General features: G+C 46.9%; 1 protein-coding gene across 2 annotated transcripts in view; it reads left to right on the top strand.

Moving 5' to 3' along the window:
* The window catches only part of ICA1 (islet cell autoantigen 1), an 82108-nt gene that overhangs the window by 35985 nt on the left and 27761 nt on the right, over positions 1-18362 (top strand). For both annotated transcript variants that reach the window (XM_066585339.1, XM_066585341.1), the window contains exons 2-6: positions 2094-2132; positions 7471-7642; positions 12247-12319; positions 14035-14158; positions 15469-15667. In XM_066585339.1, coding sequence (XP_066441436.1) covers positions 2116-2132; positions 7471-7642; positions 12247-12319; positions 14035-14158; positions 15469-15667 — 585 coding nt within the window. In that variant the 5' untranslated portion in view covers positions 2094-2115. The remainder of the gene's footprint in view (positions 1-2093; positions 2133-7470; positions 7643-12246; positions 12320-14034; positions 14159-15468; positions 15668-18362) is intronic.

Here is an 18362-nt window from a genome sequence, read left to right on the forward strand (position 1 = left end):
GCAACATACATAAAAAACACATCAGTCCACGTAAAAACACCAATTCAGGGCCCTCTCACGCTGACACGTTAAGGCTGGGTTCTCACACGCCAGATCCTGGCGGAAATCTCTCGGTTTGGCTGCAGCGAAAAACTACGAAATTTCCACCGGGATTTCCACTGCGGCCGGCGCCCCCATAGAGGAGAGCGCGGCCACAACGGAAGGAAAAAAAATGAACATGCTGCAGCCAGCGAATCCGTGCCACAGCGCTGGCTTCTGCCAGCTTTGCCACGGCGGATTCGCCGTCCTGTGTGGACAACACTTTTTTATGTGGACAAGATTTCTAAGAAATCTCGTCCACATGGCTGGCCAAGTACGGGATTAGCGGCCGCAGGCGGATTAGCCGCGGCAAATCCACACAGTGTGAACCCAGCCTAAATGTGTGCAACACACAGTGAATAGAACGGATTGATTTCCGTTTCTTTGGCGCATTTCGGTCACACTGCATGCTCTGCTTTTGTGCACCAAGGGTCCCCATAGAAGTCTATGCGGGGGGGCGCAGATGGAGGCACAATACACAAGGAGAGGTGCAATTTGCTGCGCAATTCCACTGGTAAAAGAACACATCTGGAACTAATTATATTAAATAGCCATTTAAATCGGGGCGTTTGTCCGTCGCGCGCAAATGAACATCGCTTGCGGGCACAAAAAGTACGGTAAAATATGCCAGTTGTAGCACAAATCCGTTACACTGAGGCCCCTCACCTTAAAGGGTCCGCGTGCTGTCCGAATTCAGTCAGTATAAAATACGGACAGCGCATGGACAGAAATGAGGCTGAGGGCGGATTCATGCGAGCGCGGTTTTATTCCCTTGATAGTCACAGCCGTATGACGGGACACAACGGGACTACCGACCTCTATGGGATTTCAGCGGTTCCGTGTTCACCACCTCTTTCCCCGGCCGGGAAACGATAGGACCATGTCGGCGGCCATAGTTGCGCCTACGGCGGTGTGAATAGGCCCTTACCGGCTGAATACAGACGGCGCACAGACCCATTAACGTAAATTGCTGCATGCAGATGTGCATTTTTCTGTGTACGGTTTTCGTGCGGGGCCTACGCACTTGTGGGAAAATCGTGCACTTTTTGAGCGATGTGAGTAAAAAACGCAGAATTATGAAACCAATGATTTTCAATGGTTTCATTCCCATTTGCGATGTTATCACTCATGCGATGCGGTGTGATTAAAGAAAAATTGCGGCACGCTCCATCTTTCTGCGTTTTGCTCAGGTTTCCCTATGGAGCCTTCGTTTTACCGCATCACACGAACTTGCGACTGTCGTGCGATGCATTATTAACATTAGAAAGTCCTATTGTCTTTACTGTGACTAAATCGCATGAAAAAAATGCATGAGAAAATCGCAAGCGGCAGCGTTATTTTTGCGAGAAAAAGTTGCGCTGTCACTCACAAAACTGCACAAAGATGCAAATCTGCCATGATTTTCTGGCGGCGATATCGCGATCGCCAGTGCGAAGAAGCCCTCATAAAAAAATAAAAAATAAAAATCGCAGCATACCCTAAATTGCCCATGAAAGTCTATGGGAGCATGAAAAATGCAGCTAAGGGCTTCTTCACTCGGGCGTATGAGCAACTACGCCCGCGGCTACGGAGGATAGTGGTGCATGAACAAGGTAAAAAAAATAGGTCAGCTTTCCACGGGCTGAAATTACATACATCCGTGTGAATAAGCCCGTAGATTGCAAGCTCCTGGGCACACCCGTGACACTGATCAACGTTATTATACCCATTAACACAGCGACACCTGCCGACAAGACTCTGGTAATGCCGCGGTAATGCCTTTTTGACGCATGCGCAACAGCGCTCCACACTAGCCGTCCAACTTCCTCTTTGGGGAACTACGCATGCGTATCAAGCAGACGGAATGTGAAAGTGACGCATGCGTTATAAGCTTCCACTGGTTTTTACCTGGTGCGCATGCGTGGTGAGTGATTCCCTCTGCACAGATGTAATATCCGCATATTATGGCGTTTCTATAACAACTGCGTCAGCGCGGACATGACGAGGCTTCTGACTCCTGTCTTTTACCTCCTTAGGTCTATGAAGAGAAGGTGAAAAATGGACGGTCACAACTAGTAAGTATGAATGCATTATGATGAATGGCTGTTGTGTATTGTATGATACTTTGTTATTGCTGCGGCGACTGTTGCATGATTTCAATGGCTGGGGTCACTTACCAAGGGCTGGTGGGATGTCCGCTAGTGGGGACTCAGGTGCGACCTTTTCATGTAGTGACGTGGGCGGTAAAAAAGGTGCGCAAACATGTAATCACACATGCGCTATTTTGGTTTTTTTGCAGTTTACAGCGATCTAATGTAAATAACAGTTAACGGGGTGTCTGGCTACCCCATAGCGCCCACTGGTGTAAAATAAGAGGATAAGTACTTACCTCCCCTGCGGTGCTCCTGGGGTTCGTTGTTGCAGATGATGTCATTGTTCGGAACGCCTGGCGTCATGGCACCCAGGATGTGATGCTGGGAGAATGGGCGATGACTCTGCGGCCTCCGATTGGCTGCAGTGGTCACCTGACTTCCGCACATCTGCCACCACTAACTTCAATGGAATTTAAATTCTAGGGGTGAAATCTGCAGCAAATCGCCTCCATGTGACTGTAGGGAACAATCTCATCTGCTCCCCGACTTATACAGAATCCGTCTGCCCCCCACTGGTCTCCCCCAGACTCCAGTGATGTGTGGTACAGGCCTGCTGCACTAGGAGGAAAGGGGGCATCGGGGAGCCCTGTGTGAACAGAGCCTTAAAGGGATGATCTGTTATTAAAGCTACCCTCTGGGCCGCATATTCGCCTCTTACTCCCCACTTCTACACAAGCCAACCTAAACAACCAATCACCGGGAACCAGCCAACCCAAACAACCAATCACCGGGAACCAGCCAACCCAAACAACCAATCACCGGGAACCAGCCAACCCAAACAACCAATCACCGGGAACCAGCCAACCCAAACAACCAATCACCGGGAACCAGCCAACCCAAACAACCAATCACCGGGAACCAGCCAACCCAAACAACCAATCACCGGGAACCAGCCAACCCAAATAACCAATCGGGTTGCGAATGGTGTGCATTTGGGGAGTAATATAGAGATATGCCTCCGAGCCTGGGCGGACAAACATGGCCACGCCGCTTCTCTGACTACCTGATCCACTAGTCTGCATTGGTGGTCTAAGCTGCTCTGATTGGTCAGCAATGCTCACATGGACAGCACTGGCCAATCACAGCAGGTGTAGAGTCTTATACTAATGCACAGTGTACAACAGGTAGGCCGGGCTCACACAGGCGTGGACCCGGCTGTGACCCTGCGTACAGCCACGTATGGCAAGGCGTGACCGCGTACTCACCCAGGGTCATGCGCAGTACACCAGTTTTTTTTTTTGTTGTTTTGTTTATATTTCCCGCGCCGTCGCTTAGCAACGACGCATATACCGGCAGCCAATACTCAATTACATGGCATATGGGCTGCAGGTATGTATGCGAGAATAGAGAACAATGGGCGCTGCCTCACGTTTATACGCAGTAAAGTAGAACATGCTGCGCTCACAAATTATGCAATTCCGACACACTAATGTGAGTGAAGCTGCGTAAAGCAATGTAATCAGTTGCCGGTGAACGATCACGTATCACACGGGCGCACAGAGCCCACGGAATACGCAATTCTAATACGGTCATGTGAGCCTGGCCATAGGCGGGGCAGCGCTGCGGCCATCTTTATTTGTCAGGGACCAGATGGTTGTTTTAATAACATGTAACCCCTTTAAGGCCGGATTCACACAACCGCATTTGGGCAATCAAAGTAATCCATTGTACTGGACATAGAAATCACTAGGGGTGCGCAAATGTGCGCAAAATAGGCAAGGAGATGCGTAATGGCGCAGAAAAAAGAACACCTTGAACGCGTTAAACGAATTGTGTCTGGGAGCATCCGTTTATTTTTTCTGTGTGCGATTACACACGACTCGTGTGCGCAAAAAGTACAGTAAAATACGCCAATGTGTGCGGGAAAAAGCAACATTTATTCCGTAAAGATCCTGCAGTTAAGTGCGCTCAAATACGCATCCGCTCGCGTGAATCCGGCCTGAGCGTATGTCCACACAGGGCAGACTTCCTTCAGTTTAAGGCTCCCGCCACACGACCGTGTCCATTTTCACATACGCCCGTACGCGCCGTATAATCGTATGAATGAAGATTTGACTCCATCGACTCCTGATCTTTATTCCATATTCACATGGACCGCTGCTGCGTGAATGTTAAAAATACACAGAAGCGATGGCGAGCAACGACCGGCGGAAATCCTCGGAATGATCAATGATGTCTTATCGGGGCGAGCTGTCTTGTTGTCCGCAGGGTGACTCCCTCCCCCTCACTTTTTTTTACCTGCTGCCGTAGAAGTCTATGGGGGCTTCCTACGTATTACGTCAGTAGATGGGGCAAGACCTACCTTTTCACACACCATATAAAACAGGTGAACGAAAACGGTTGCGTAGGCGCTATTCTTCCCAGGCGCTATTATTTTACGCTTCGCATGGGCGTTTTTTTTTTTTTTTTTGGCGCACCGAAATACCTACATAAATACAGTCGTCTGAATAAGCCTGTTGTAGGCTGTGCATTAGTAGAAGACTCTACACCTGCTGTGATTGGCCAGTGTTGTCCATGTGAGCATTACTGACCAATCAGGGTAGAGTAGGCTACTAATGCAGACTACTGCACAGTCAGAGAAGACGTGCGGCCATATTTGTTTGTCCGGGACCGAAGGGTTGCTTTACAGGGGTTGTATCAGAATTAGAAGTCCCGTCCCCCACCCCTATCCGCGGCATGAGAAATAACTTGCTGATCACTGGGGGTCTCACTGCTGACAATTTTGACAACGGGGGTCCCATGTTCCCCTCTTGCATGCTTCTCCCACACATAGTGTATGGAGCGCTGGCCGAGTCTGCATTATCAGTGCTCCATTCACTTCAATGCAGCTGACGGAAGTACGCCACTATCTCCGGCAGTCCCATTGAAAATGAATGTAGTGGCAGCGCAAAAACAAAGATGGCCGCACCGCTCCTCCGACCACCCGGTGGACCCTGTGCGCTGGTATACATCACTAGTCTAAGACATTATAATCTGAATGGCCAGTGCTGCTCACATGGGCAACTCTGGCCAACCAAAGCAGCATGTGGTGTCTTAGGCTAGTTTCACACGGGCCAGAATCTCCCGCGCGTTTTATGCGTTGCGAGAATATGAATGGAGTTGTGCCCGTGAGCGATGTTTTATCTCACAGCAGTGCTGCGAGGTAAAAAATCGTGGCACGTTGTTTTTTTTTTTTCGTGTTTTTTGGAACGCCTCACCCATTATTTTCAATGGGATCTTAAATGCATCGCTCCCGATCCGCTATCACGCGTGAGGATCCGAGTTTCACAGATGCGACAATCGCCTCACATCTGCGAATAAAATGCACGTTGACGAGCGCGATATCGGTCCGAACTCCTCAGCCTGATATTGCAGTCGCCCGTGTGAAGCTAGCCTTAAACTAATGATACATACGAAGCGAGCCGCCATCTTTGTTTCTCCGGGGTTGGAGGGTCGCCTCATGTTTGGTCTTTGCACATCCGGTGCATTTGGTTTCTAAGTACGCAGTGCCCAGATAATTTGCTGGTGGTGAAGAGGGGAATACGAAGTGCTGTACACACAATGGCGCAGAGTTGGGCTGCGTTATTTTGTATTGCGTATTATGTGTGTGATGTCTGCGCACAAAATATGCGGTACGTTGTGGCAATTCAAATCCATTGCTTTTCGCTGTTACAATCACACTAGCGGTTTTTCATTGCATATAATACACGAGTAAAGTAAAAAAAAATGCCGCAAAAATCGTGGATCCGCGCCTCGGTAAACCGCTTACAACTTTAATGAAAGCCGTCCGTGCGGAATCCGCACAAGAATAGAGCGGCTGCGATTTTATTTCCGCAAAAGGAAATCTGAGCTGCTCTGAGCGGACACGCCAATGCTCTATTCCTGTTAATGGAAGTGGAATACCGCAGATTGTCCGCACAGGTGACGGTCACGGATTCCGTAATCCAAATCCGGTGGTATGAGACCGGCCTAAGGCCGCCTGCAGACGAGCGGGTCGGATCCGGAAGCGAGAATTCTCGCCGCGGGACCCGACCCAAGAGCCTGCAGGGACGAGCGCGTACTCACCCGCGCCCGGCGGCCCCGGCTCTTTCATGTGCCGGCTGCCGCGCAGCCGGCGCATGCGCAGACCGGAGCCGGCGGCCGGGTGAGTGCGAGCCCCGCACAAAAATAGGACATGTCGCGGTTTGTTTGCCGCGCGAGATTTCGCGCGGCCAAACCGCGGCCGTCTGCATAGGAGTGCGTATTGTAATGCACTCCTATGCAGACTTTCAGTGGCGGAAATCCCGCGGGAAATACCGCCACGGGATTTCCGCCCGTGTGCAGGCGGCCTAGGAGATGGTTTCTGACCCCATGAAACTAGTTTTACAAACAACTGTATTTAAAAAAACAAAACCTAAATCTTTTATATTTCCTCACCAAACCCAAGCCGCTCCTGTGCCGTTGTTTTGGGGTTTTTTTTGTTTTTTTTAGCCATAGGGGACAAGAACTTGTGGTTTGATCACTCCTGCAGTAGGGTGTGATGGAATAGTATTACATTATACTGCAATCTGTAATGGCTGCCCTGGGTGTGTTTCAGAAGGCCCCTGGCTGCCATTGCAACAGAGCAATCCTATCACAGAGGGCCGTATGGGACCCCTTAACGTGGATCAGGGCATTTAAATGTCGCTGTCAGAATTGGCAACATTTAAAGGGTTAACACCCACATTGTATGGAGCAGGACCCCCCCCCCCCTCCTCTTTCCCGATTTCCCCTCCATGCATACCTGAATACACAGGATGTAACTGTACATCATGTGTCATTGAGGGGTTAAAGGACCCTCTATTGACATCCATTGGCTGACATGGATGCATTTGACACCAAATGGGCACTGCCAAAACTCCTTAAAGGGAATATCCAGGGGCAATTACTATTTTTCCAAAGGCTGCCTACCATGCTGTACCAACATAAAAGAAGCCACATCTGCCTCTTCTGCAGTATCGAGCCCCCGCTGATCTGTACCTGCAGATTCAGGCAGCCAGCGACAATGTCCCCAACACCAGGGCCATGTGAGGGCTAATCGTGGCTCGCCGCAGCAGTCACGTGGCTGTGTCTGGCAGCATCGCTGTACACCTGGCAATGAAGAGGCGCTGCGACGGAGCGCTGTTACAATGGGTTAGTGGGTAGGAGTTCATGTGTTTGCTGGAGTCTGCCAGGTTTCATCATTTGTACTTATTGCTTGATTCTGTTGCGCAGTGAACTTAGGGATTTTATGTCTAATGGTTTCTCCCCTGATTTCTTCCAGTCATTATTCTAGAGAGTTCTATGACCGCTATGCTCAAGGTCAAGAGAAGTCGGTGGTAAATAAGATGCAGCAGAAGTACTGGAAGACGAAGCAGACACTTATTAAAGTTACTGGAAAAAAGGAGGATGAGCACGTCGTGGCCTCGGACTCCGACCTCGATGCCAAACTTGAGGTTGGTCTGAGGGGAAGTTTGATGTGAAGTTGTATCCATTGACAACAATCAATACGGTATAAACCTGTTAATGGGATCCTGTCATGATGTCCAAACCATGTGCAGCATGATCCCAGGACAGACATGAACATTACGGGTGGGAATGCTTTTTTTCTGAAACACTGCAGCGTTTCAGAATAAACCTACTTTAACCCCGTAGTGACTGCCCCATAGTGTTTTTATGCCCTGGCTTTGTGGGCTTTACTCCTCAGGGCCATAAAAACACACTCGCCTTGGGGATTAAAGCCACGGGGGCTGTGGACGTGACACCTCCATGCTGCCGGAGGTAGCCGACAACCTGGAGCTGTCAGGGGGGCTGCAATATGCGACCCACCCCAGGTCATGCGATCGCCTTATCCAATGGATAACGGCAATCGCATGAAAGTAAACAGAAAGTGCAATAAAGTTTCAGCTCCCCTCACTGATCAGATCCATGAGGGGAGTTGAAACTATTCACTTCCGTCCTTCAAGAAGTTCTGGTCCTTCCGGGACCTGATGCCGTCTTCTGCTTATTTGCGTCCGACATAAATGTCAGGCGCATGCACAGAAGGCGTGGCAGCCCAGGAGATTTAAAGTCTCCTCGCTCCCGGCTACCATGAGTAGCCGAGAGCAGGGAGATGTCAGTGGTTCCCGGTTATATGATCACCATTATCCAATAGACAATGGCGATCATGTAGAGTTTATAAAAAAAAAAAAAAGTTAAAATTTCAACTCCTGTCACGAATCCAAACCGTGAGGGCAGGTGAAATTACTTACCTAAGGCCTCTGGCAATGCATTTCGACGAGATATTTTTGTCCGCAGACCTCTGCCCAACTTCGGCGCGTGCACCCATCACAAAATTGCGGACGTAAGCGTAGAAGCTGCGGACGGCCCGGGAAATTTAAAATCTCCTTGCCCGCTGGCTACTAAACGTAGCCCAGAACCTGGAGCAGTAACTGAGGGCCGTGGCGAGTGGTCTGCCACCAAGTGATGATTTTTTTTTTTTTCTCTAAATTGCATTAACTCCTGAAAAGAAACTGTGGGGTAAATATACTCATGACCCCCCTCAGTGAATATATTAAGGGGTGTAGTTTTTAAAATGGGCTCATTTGTGGGGGTATCTATTATTCTGACACCTATGAGCCTTTGCAATCTTGGCTTGGTGTACGAAAACGTTGCTCAAAATGTTCATAATCAATGTTAAATTTCTACATCTCCTAAATGGTTAAAAAAAACTAAAGTTTTTCAAATGTGCATCCAGAATAAAGTAAACAGATGGAATGATATATCTTATCAAAACTTTGTACAGTATGTTTGCACATATTTGACACATTGCAGTTTAAAATGAAAACATAAGAATTTTTTTTTTCAAAGTTTTCCCAATTGTGGCACTTTTTATAAGTCTCTACAAAATTTCTATTGGTCTATTTTCACCACCTAAATAAAGTACAACATGTGGTGAAAAAACAATGTCAGGATCAGTTGAATATGCAAAACCTTTACGGAGCTACATGCCAGATTTCCTAAATGTGGCCTGGTCATTAAGGCGCAAACAGGCTTGGTCACTAAGGGGTTAAAGATTCGCTGCGAATAGAGTTTGGAATCATAGGGCCGGCACTGTGCCAGCCTCTCCCTGCCCGCCTTATTTACAGGGACAGAGCGGTCACTCTAGGCGATCCAGGTAAGGAAAAGGCAGCGCTGCATCGGCCCCGGGACTTGGAGCACCCATTTCGAAGTGAATCTTCAAAGTGTGTTTCTTCTGATGGCCTGACTTGTTTCAGAATAAGACCTACATGCGTGTGATGTACATACCTGGCCCAGGGTTATGCTACCTGTGGTTCGGGCAGCATGAACGTGGTATCATGTTCCCCTTCAAAAGGAATATTCCAGCAATTTACTGCTGATGGAATAGGATGGGTCATCAATAGTTGATCAGTGGGGTCTGCGCCAAACATTTGATCATCCGGCCCGCTGCACTGATGGCTCCTATTTCGCTTCCGGCTCCTCATTGTGGTCAGAGCCAGAAGTGTAATAGGAGGCATCGCTACCACTGATTTCAATGGGCGTGAAACCGTCTATTACACTTCCAGCCCTGCCCACCAATGACAACGTCTTGTGCCGGCGGGGATCCCGAGTGGCGGACCACTTGCACCAGTAATGTGCAGCACATGGACCTGGGCTCTAACCCTTAAGCCGTTTGGACAGGTTTCACACTTTTCACAGTTATGGGATGTCATGTTCATCAGTTTCCTGGCCTGAGAGCAGCTCGGTCGCAATCAAGTCAATGGGATTGAGCTGCGTGTCTAGGCATGGCCATTATACAACGTACGGCGCTGTGCCTGGTAAGCACTGAAGGGGCCCAGCCGAGCCAGGATCAGGTTATTGATATCTTGGTTTTGTAAAACAACTAAGACTTTCTTGCCTCTCATGAATCTACATTTGATTCACATATGAATACCTGATCCTCACATGGGGTTGTCATGTGTCGTCCGTGGGGTCTTAAAGTTGTAAAAAGGGAAATCTTCATGTATGTGCGTTGTGGTATTAGTGACCCTACGCGGCGGGTCGCACGGCTCGCTGATGACTTGCATTACGCTAGTGATTCATGTTTCCAGCATTGCTTGTTGACTTTGAAGGGCTCTTTGTCCAAGGTAAATAGAGACATCCTTGGGATTTCCTGTTCTCAGGCAGAAGCAGCTGCTAACTATGGCATCGTATAAACCACGCACGCCCGCCCCTCGCCTTGCCTTACATTACCCTGGTCACCAGCACTGACCTGACACTCCCTACCTGGCCCTTTAACCCCTTAAGGACACGGCCTATTTTGGGCTTAAGGAAGCAATGATTTTTGGTGGATTTTCATCTCGATTTTTCAAAAGCCATAACTTTTTTATTTTTCCGTGGACGCGGCCGTATAAGGGCTTGTTTTTTGCGTGGCGAACTGTAGTTTTTATTGGTGCCATTTTTGTGTACACAGACTATATTGTAAAACTTTTATTAATTTTTTTTATGATAGAAGGGAGGTAAAACACATCAATTCTGCCATAGATTTTTTTTTGTCTTTTTTTTTTTTTTTTTTTTCAACTGCATTCAACTGCATTAATCACACAGCATAAATGACACAATACTCTTTTTTTTTTTTTTTTTTTTTTCTGCGGGTCAGTACGATTGCAACGATACTAAAATTCTTTTTTTTAAGGTTTTTACACTTTTCTCGCAATAAAACACCCTTTTTTTTTTTTGTGTAAATTTATAATTTTTTCTAAATTGCTGCATTCAGAGTCCTATAACTTTTTTTATTTTTCCATGGACGGAGCTCTCTGAGGGCTTCTTTTTTGCTAGATGAGTTGTAGTTTTTATTGGTACCATTTTGGGGTACATACGGCTTTTTTGATCACTTTTATTGCGGTTTTTTTTGGGAGGCAAAAGGAAAAAAATAAGCATTTTTGCCTCAATTTTTTTTTTTTACGCTTTTTACCGTGCAGGATAAAAAGCATGTTCATTTCATTGTATGCATCGTTACGGATGCGACAATACCAAATATATGGAATTTTAATTTAAAAAAAATATATATATATGCTAGTATGGGGGAAAAGCACAAAAAAAGGGTTTTTTGTTTGTTTTTTTTTGTTACACTTTTTTTTATGTTCCTGTAGGGGACTTGTACAATCACACCTATGATTGCTTTGATAAGGCATTGCAGGACTTCTGTCCTGCAATGCCTTTTCGCTTGTATTAGCGATCATAGGCAATGGCAATGCAGGACGCCTGTATCTGGCGATGAGCTTGCTCCCTATGTGAACCCTTTACATGCCGCGATCTACATAGATCGCGACAGGGAAGAGGTTAACAGTGGGGTCGCTGCTCCGATGCACCCCCACTGTTGCAGCAGCAGGCCGGCTATCGGTGACAGCCGGCTCCCGCTGACAGATCTCTCCTGATCTCGCGCTATCCACAGGACGTAACTGTAGGTCCTGTTGCGTTAAGTACCCCTCTGCCAGGATGTACAGTTATGTCCTGTGGCAGGAAGGGGTTAATGTTGCAGTGGGCATAGTTTGTTGCTATTCACCAGAGGAATCTATAAGAGAAGCCCCTGTGAAATGTGATATGGAGACATGCTGGATGAGAGCGGGGTCCAGCAGGGTGGGGTGTGTCGGGCATTAGGTGATCAGTCCGTACTTGAAGCAGGAAACACGGACAAGTGTAAGAGTGTTAGACGACTGGATCAGAGCATCTCCAAAGCAGCAGGTCTTGTGGGGTGTTCAGGTACGTAGTGGTTAGGACCTACCAAAAGTAGTGCAAGGAAGGACCAGCGTTAAACTGATTGGCAGGGTTATGGGCGCCTGTGTGTGAGGAGTGAAGGGTTGTCTGTTTTGTCTGATCCCTCAGAGGAACTGCTGTAGGACAAACTACTGAAAAAAGTTCCTGCAGGCTATGATGGGTGTCAGATGGTACAGGGCATCACAATGTGCTGTGTGCAGGGCTGTATAGCTGCATAGTGCACAATATTATGTATGTCTTTCATGTTTTGGCTGATCGGTGTACATTTAATACACTTTTTAACCTGTTTAATTTACTTTCCCAGCTCTTTCATTCAATCCAGCGGACGTGTATGGAGTTGCTGAAGGTGATTGAGCAGTATCAGAAGAGGATTTGTTGTAAGTGTGTTTTATTTTTTGTTTTTTGTCTTTTTTGACACCTCAAAAGTTTTGATCAGCGGGGGAAGGGGGTCTGTGTTCTGAGATCCCCACTGAGTTTTGGAATGAAGGGGCTGCAGCGCTCGCCCCACCACAGTGCTTCTTCAGCTATCATTGTTGCCTGTCAGACGCTGCAGACGGATGCATAGATTTCTCTGTACATCTACAGTATGCGTCAGTCTTCAGCTGCCGAGCGGAGCCAGCGAGCAACAATTACAGCCGAAAGGGCTCAGCGCTACAGTAAGTGCTGCAGCCTCTTCATTTCAACAGTCAAGGAGGGGTCTAAGCACCCTGACCCCCACTGATCAAGATGTTTGACTTGTCACTGTGACACATCAACATCTAAAGAGTGCAGTTACCGTTTAATTTAATTTTGGGGGTAAATATTATTGCTTGAGCCAATTACCTTATATCAGACATGAAAAACAAATTATAAAGCGTACTATGGATTCTCTCTATATAAGACCCACAAAATAAAGAGATATCGGATCCAATTGGGAAATTCCTTTTTGGATAGACAAGGAATTCGAAGACAACCTTTTTACCCCAAAACTCTCCATCATTAACCCTTTCCAGTCCAATGTCGGGCCTGCCCCGACATCATCATTTTCCTCCACAGCTCCGATGTCGGGGCAGGCCCGACACTGCAGTGCAGGAGTGGATCTGCACCCGATAGTCTGACACATCGGGTGCAGATGCACTCCTTTACTGGTCGTCATCGAGGACCCCCGAGGAGAAGGCAGAAAGGGTTTTTAACCCTTTCTGCCCACTTCTTTATACATTACATAGCGCTCAATTAGCGCTATGCAATGCATAGATTCCGGCCGGCGATCATGTGACCCCCGGTGTTACCTGACCCCCGGCGGTCACATGAACGCCGAGCCGGGAGCCTGCACCGTGCAAGGACCTGCTTACCTGACCAGCGTCTTGTGCATTCTCCTTCTGTCTCCCGACCCGGCGATCATGTGACCGCCAGGTGTCACCTGACCCCAGCGGTCACATGATCGCCGAGCCGGGAGGCAGAAGGAGAATGCACAAGACGCCGGTCAGGTAAGCAGGTCCTCCCTGCACCCTCCTGAACTCTGTCAGATCAGGAGGGTGCAGGGAAAATGTATTTTTTCTCACCCATTCTCCCAGCTCCAATTTATTTGGAGCTGGGGAGAATGGGTGAGAAAAAATAAATGGATTGGAAAGGGTTAAAAGGTCAATTCAAGGAACAAACAATACTACAGTATATAGGTGTTTTAGGAGATCTGGCTCCCCCTTGTGGCCAAAGTAGGCAATGCTATTTCTACAATTTGCAAGTCTATTATGATTGTACATATCAGCATTGCTCAGTGATGCCCTCATCTGTTCTGATCCAGTAACCTCTTTTATTAGCACTGAGTGGATGAATATAAAGTCTTCTGCACCCAAAGTATGAAATAAACATGTGCTCCTTATTCTAGCTTTATGAATGTGTTTTTTGTTTTTTTTGCGCTTACCTTCTTATTTTCTAATGCTTTAGTCTTTCGGACACAATATTACAATAATACACCATCTTTGTATTGTCTTCTTAACTACAGCTATCAAAGCCTGCTGGGAGTTGTAGTTTCACACCAACTGGAGGCGCACAGGTTGCAGACCACTCATGCGGCATAATTTTTGTCTTTGTTTCACCTTCTTCTTTCCTTCAGTTTTATCCCAAGAAGAGAATGAATTGGGGAAGTTTCTTCGTTCCCAAGGATCTCAAGATAAGACAAGGGCTGGAAAAATTATGCAGGCCACGGGAAAAGCTCTCTGCTTCTCTACACAGCAGAGGTAAGCGGTGCTTTAGGAGGCGCTTGTAAGGTGGGACATCACATTCTGAAATGCCCCCTTGAGGTACTTTTTAGTTGGGACAACTAGCACTCCTGCGCTCTTACACAGGACCGATAGTCGTTCAGTGAATTGAGGCGCAGTGGGCTGGAGATCTCTTCCGGCAGCTCTCCATTCACTGTGAACAGGCAGTCGCTCAAAGCTGAAACAAAGTGACTGGCGACTAATAAGTCATTTCTCACTCAGTAACCCGTCGGGTTACGCTTTTACATGAAACAAATATTGATCAAAATCGATCTAGTTTGCCCGTGTAAAAGTACCCTTTGGCTGGAATTACAGATGGAGCTTTCAATGTGTTTTCTTTTTTTCTTTGCGCCAAAGCCAGTAGGAATTGAGTGGATCAGACCTTTTATACTACTTCTTTGTGTTGGCTGCGGTCCTGGCTTTGGCTTCAAAAACTGCATGTGTGATTCCAGCCTTTAAGAGAAAGTCCATGGTAGAGAGATTCCTTTTCCAGACCCTCTATGAGCCAGTCCACAGAGCTGGAAGATGCAGTGGAAGGAAAATGAGGACTAGCTGGCCTTCAGTGGGCTCTGGGCTGCCATGCTAGCGCATCCACACTCCCTAATCGCATCGCATTGCAGAGCATGCTGATAAGGTGCGAGAAGGGGTCCCTGCCTCCTGCTGACTGTTTGGACGTGTGCTTATCTTTGACTGTGGCATCCAAAGAGTTGGCTCTGATCACAGCAGTTAGCTGTTAGACATATCTTTTTACCTGCCGGGTATGAAGTGGACTCAATTCAGTGAATGGCTGAGCGCTGCCTGTGATTGGCTGAGCACTCAGCCAATCAGATACAGCTCTTTCAGCAAGCAGGGATTTTATATCCCCACCTGATGAAAGAACTTCAGAGCAGTGCAGGGGGAAGACGCTGCTACACACGTCTGAGCCCCGTCAGCGATGGACAGGTGAGTATATATTTTTTTTATTTTTTACACACGGTAGGGATGATTTTCAGGGAAGGGCGTATATTTAGAGCCCTTCCCCCAAAATCACTGCAGAGGTTGCTGGAAACCCATTTCATTCAATGGGGCTGCTGGCAGCAGCGTTGCCCCATTGAAAGCATTGGCAGAACGGATTAATGGCATTTCAGTTCATTTCAATGGGGAAAATTGATTTGACTTACGAGTGTTTTGGGTTAAGAGCTCAATCACGGAACAAATTAAACTCTTAACCCAAGGCAATACTGTAAGTAAATAGAAGCTTTTTCCATTATCCATTAATAACCATCTGTTCCATTTCTGGATTCTTTCAGATTGGCTCTGAGAAGTCCTTTATCTCGACTTCATCAAGAGGTGGAGACCTTTCGCTACCGAGCAATATCTGACTGCTGGCTGACTGTTAATAGAATGGAGCAGGCCAGAACTGAATATCGGGGGGTTCTACTATGGATGAAAGATGTTTCTCAGGAACTGGACCCTGATATATACAAGCAGATGGAAAAATTCAGAAAGGTATTTCGACTACATCAACACTGGGGGGGGGGGGGGTTACAGGCTGAACTAGGTGGACATGTATCTTTTTTCAGCCTAGCATACTATGTTACTATATAATCGAGTGCATGTACTCTATTCATTTCAGTGGGGCTGATGGATATAGCCGAGATCAAGCACTCGGCTATCTCCAGCAGTTTCATTGAGAATGAATAGAGTGGCTTGCAGTAACACAGATACCCTATTCCTGAGATTAGTGGGGGGGGGGGGGGTCTCAGCGGTGAAAATCCTGCTAATCGGACTCTTTGTCCCCTTATCCTATAGGTAGGTCATAAAGGTCAGTTGTGAGACAACCTTTATCTAGAGCAACCAGTGTCAGGCAACTTCTGCCAAGGCAAATGGGATCAGTAAGGAGATCAAGGGGCACATGACGAGAATATTGTTCTTCCTTTTTACAAGTCACTGGTCAGACCACACGTGGAATATTGTGGACAGTTTTGGGCACCGGTACTCAAGAAGGGCATATCGGAGCTTGAGCGGGTACAAAGGCGGGCAACTAAAGTTATAAATGGAATGGGCGGACTACAATACCCAGAGAGGTTGTCAAAATTGGGGTTATTTAGTTTTGAAAAGACAACTGAGGGCGACCTAATACCTATGTGTAAAGGGCCTTCTACATGGAACGATTATCGTTCAAAAAATCTTTCAAATGAGCGATAATCATTCAGTGTAAACGCAGCCAACAACCGAACGACAAACTATAAATCGTTTTGTTCACCGTTCGTTTTCTCCAGGCATAAAACTCACCGTTGGCTCGTTCACAGATCGTCTCCTTTGAATGTGAACGACTGCATGATTTCTCGTTTGAATGAGCCAACGGTGTATCTGCCTGTATAAACAGGCTGTCGGAGCGAACAATGTCAGAGTTTAAAACGAGACCCAAAAATTATATCGGGGGACAATACAGAGATCTCTCCCAATATCTGTGACTGTAACAAGTGGCGCCCTCTACGTCTAGAGGAAGGAACGTAAAAGTGTGTACACACAATGGAATCTGACACAGGTTTTTCTGTGTGGATTCCTCCTCTAAAACCACAGCAGAAATCCACGAGTATTTTGCCTTGGATTGACAGATTTAGCCCTGTCAGTGGGCAATATTTGTATGGGCCGTTCCTGCCTGAACTAGGGACATGTCACTACTCAACGCAGAGATGCGTCGTAAATTCCACACACTGGGTTTATTAATTAACAGGATTAAATCTGCGTGCTGATCCGCCACGAAAATCGCAGCAGACACATGGGGATTTCTGACTTGGTTTTGGTAGCAGAATCTGCTTGGAAAATTCCTCGTCAGATTTGCCATATGGACAGACCCTTAAAGTCAGAGCAGTGAGACTGGAACTCTCTGCCTGAGGACGTGGTTATGGTGAACGCGCTAAAGGAGTACAAGAGGGGCCTGGATGCCTTTTTTAAGTGTAACCATATATGAAATAGTGGCTGGCTTACTTCAGAAGGGGCGTTGATCCAGGGATTATTCTGATTGCTGGATGGTTATCGTTTCCTTTTAATATGGTACAATTGGCATCCGCCTCATGATGATGATGTTGTTGTTTGTTTTTTTCCTTTCTCAACATTGCAGGATAATAGGCTGAACTGGATGGACATGGGTTTATGTGTAGTCACTTATTACATATATATTGTGTTGTACAGTCATTCTCCATTTCTCCCTACAGTATCTGACTGTCTTAGTCTGTTTGTAATGCTATCAGCCATAAGTGCATATGTATGGTAGAATAGGACTGGCAGCCTCTGATACCATTAGGATACCCTATACAGATGTTTGTGAAGGCAAAGGAGCCCTGTGGTGGTATCTGGATCCGTAATCGTTTGCTTACAAGTTTTTATATCGGAGAGATGAAACCTAGGGAACGAAGCTTCTAACACCGGCTACTTTATGACACACATCTCCAATTATAACGGGGGGAGGTATTCAGTCTTCCCTTTGAAGAATGCTGCAGTTTGCTTTACCCCAGCTTTAAATGCCTGAAAATGGCAAGTAATTGACTGCATCTGTCCACACAGACTTGAGGTTTGATGTCCCTTTAATTTGTCCGGGCTTGCAGTCATATCCGTTGTATAGTGAATGTGAAAGGGCCATGCTCTTACATCATCGGTAGTCTTTTTTGAGCAGCGATAATGGCAATTAGTGTAGTGTTCCTGTCTGTAGCCAGACATTTCTGAAAAAGTTCTTGGCCCCTTGTATTCTCGGATCCATAAATTATTCAGCCTAGCAATTCTTCAAAATAGCATTCTAAGTAACTGCAGTCTGCAGTGTGAACAGCAGGTGGCGATGTTAATCCAGCATTGAGCGCTTTCTTACATACCTCATTCTGTATACCGTCTGGATTAATAGCCTCCAACCCCTAACTGTTCTGCTGGTGCTAAACTACAACTCCCATCGTGGCCATGTTGAATGTTGTAGTTTTGCAGCAGTTGAAGGACGGTGATCGCAAGGACTGACAACCGCATACAGGTCACTGAACTCTGTCTGTCTGTAGATGGAGCAAATCTGACAACTCTGCTGCCGTCTATCTTCCTGGAAACAATACTCAGTACTCCTAGGTTGTCTGTTGAAGGGAACATCATATTTTCAGCGGATCCCATCAAGAGTGCCTAACACTCGGGATGTCAAAACCTGCACCAAAATCTACAGTTC

The sequence above is a fragment of the Eleutherodactylus coqui genome, chromosome 12 (genome assembly GCF_035609145.1).
Source record: "Eleutherodactylus coqui strain aEleCoq1 chromosome 12, aEleCoq1.hap1, whole genome shotgun sequence".
NCBI lineage: Eukaryota > Metazoa > Chordata > Amphibia > Anura > Eleutherodactylidae > Eleutherodactylus > Eleutherodactylus coqui.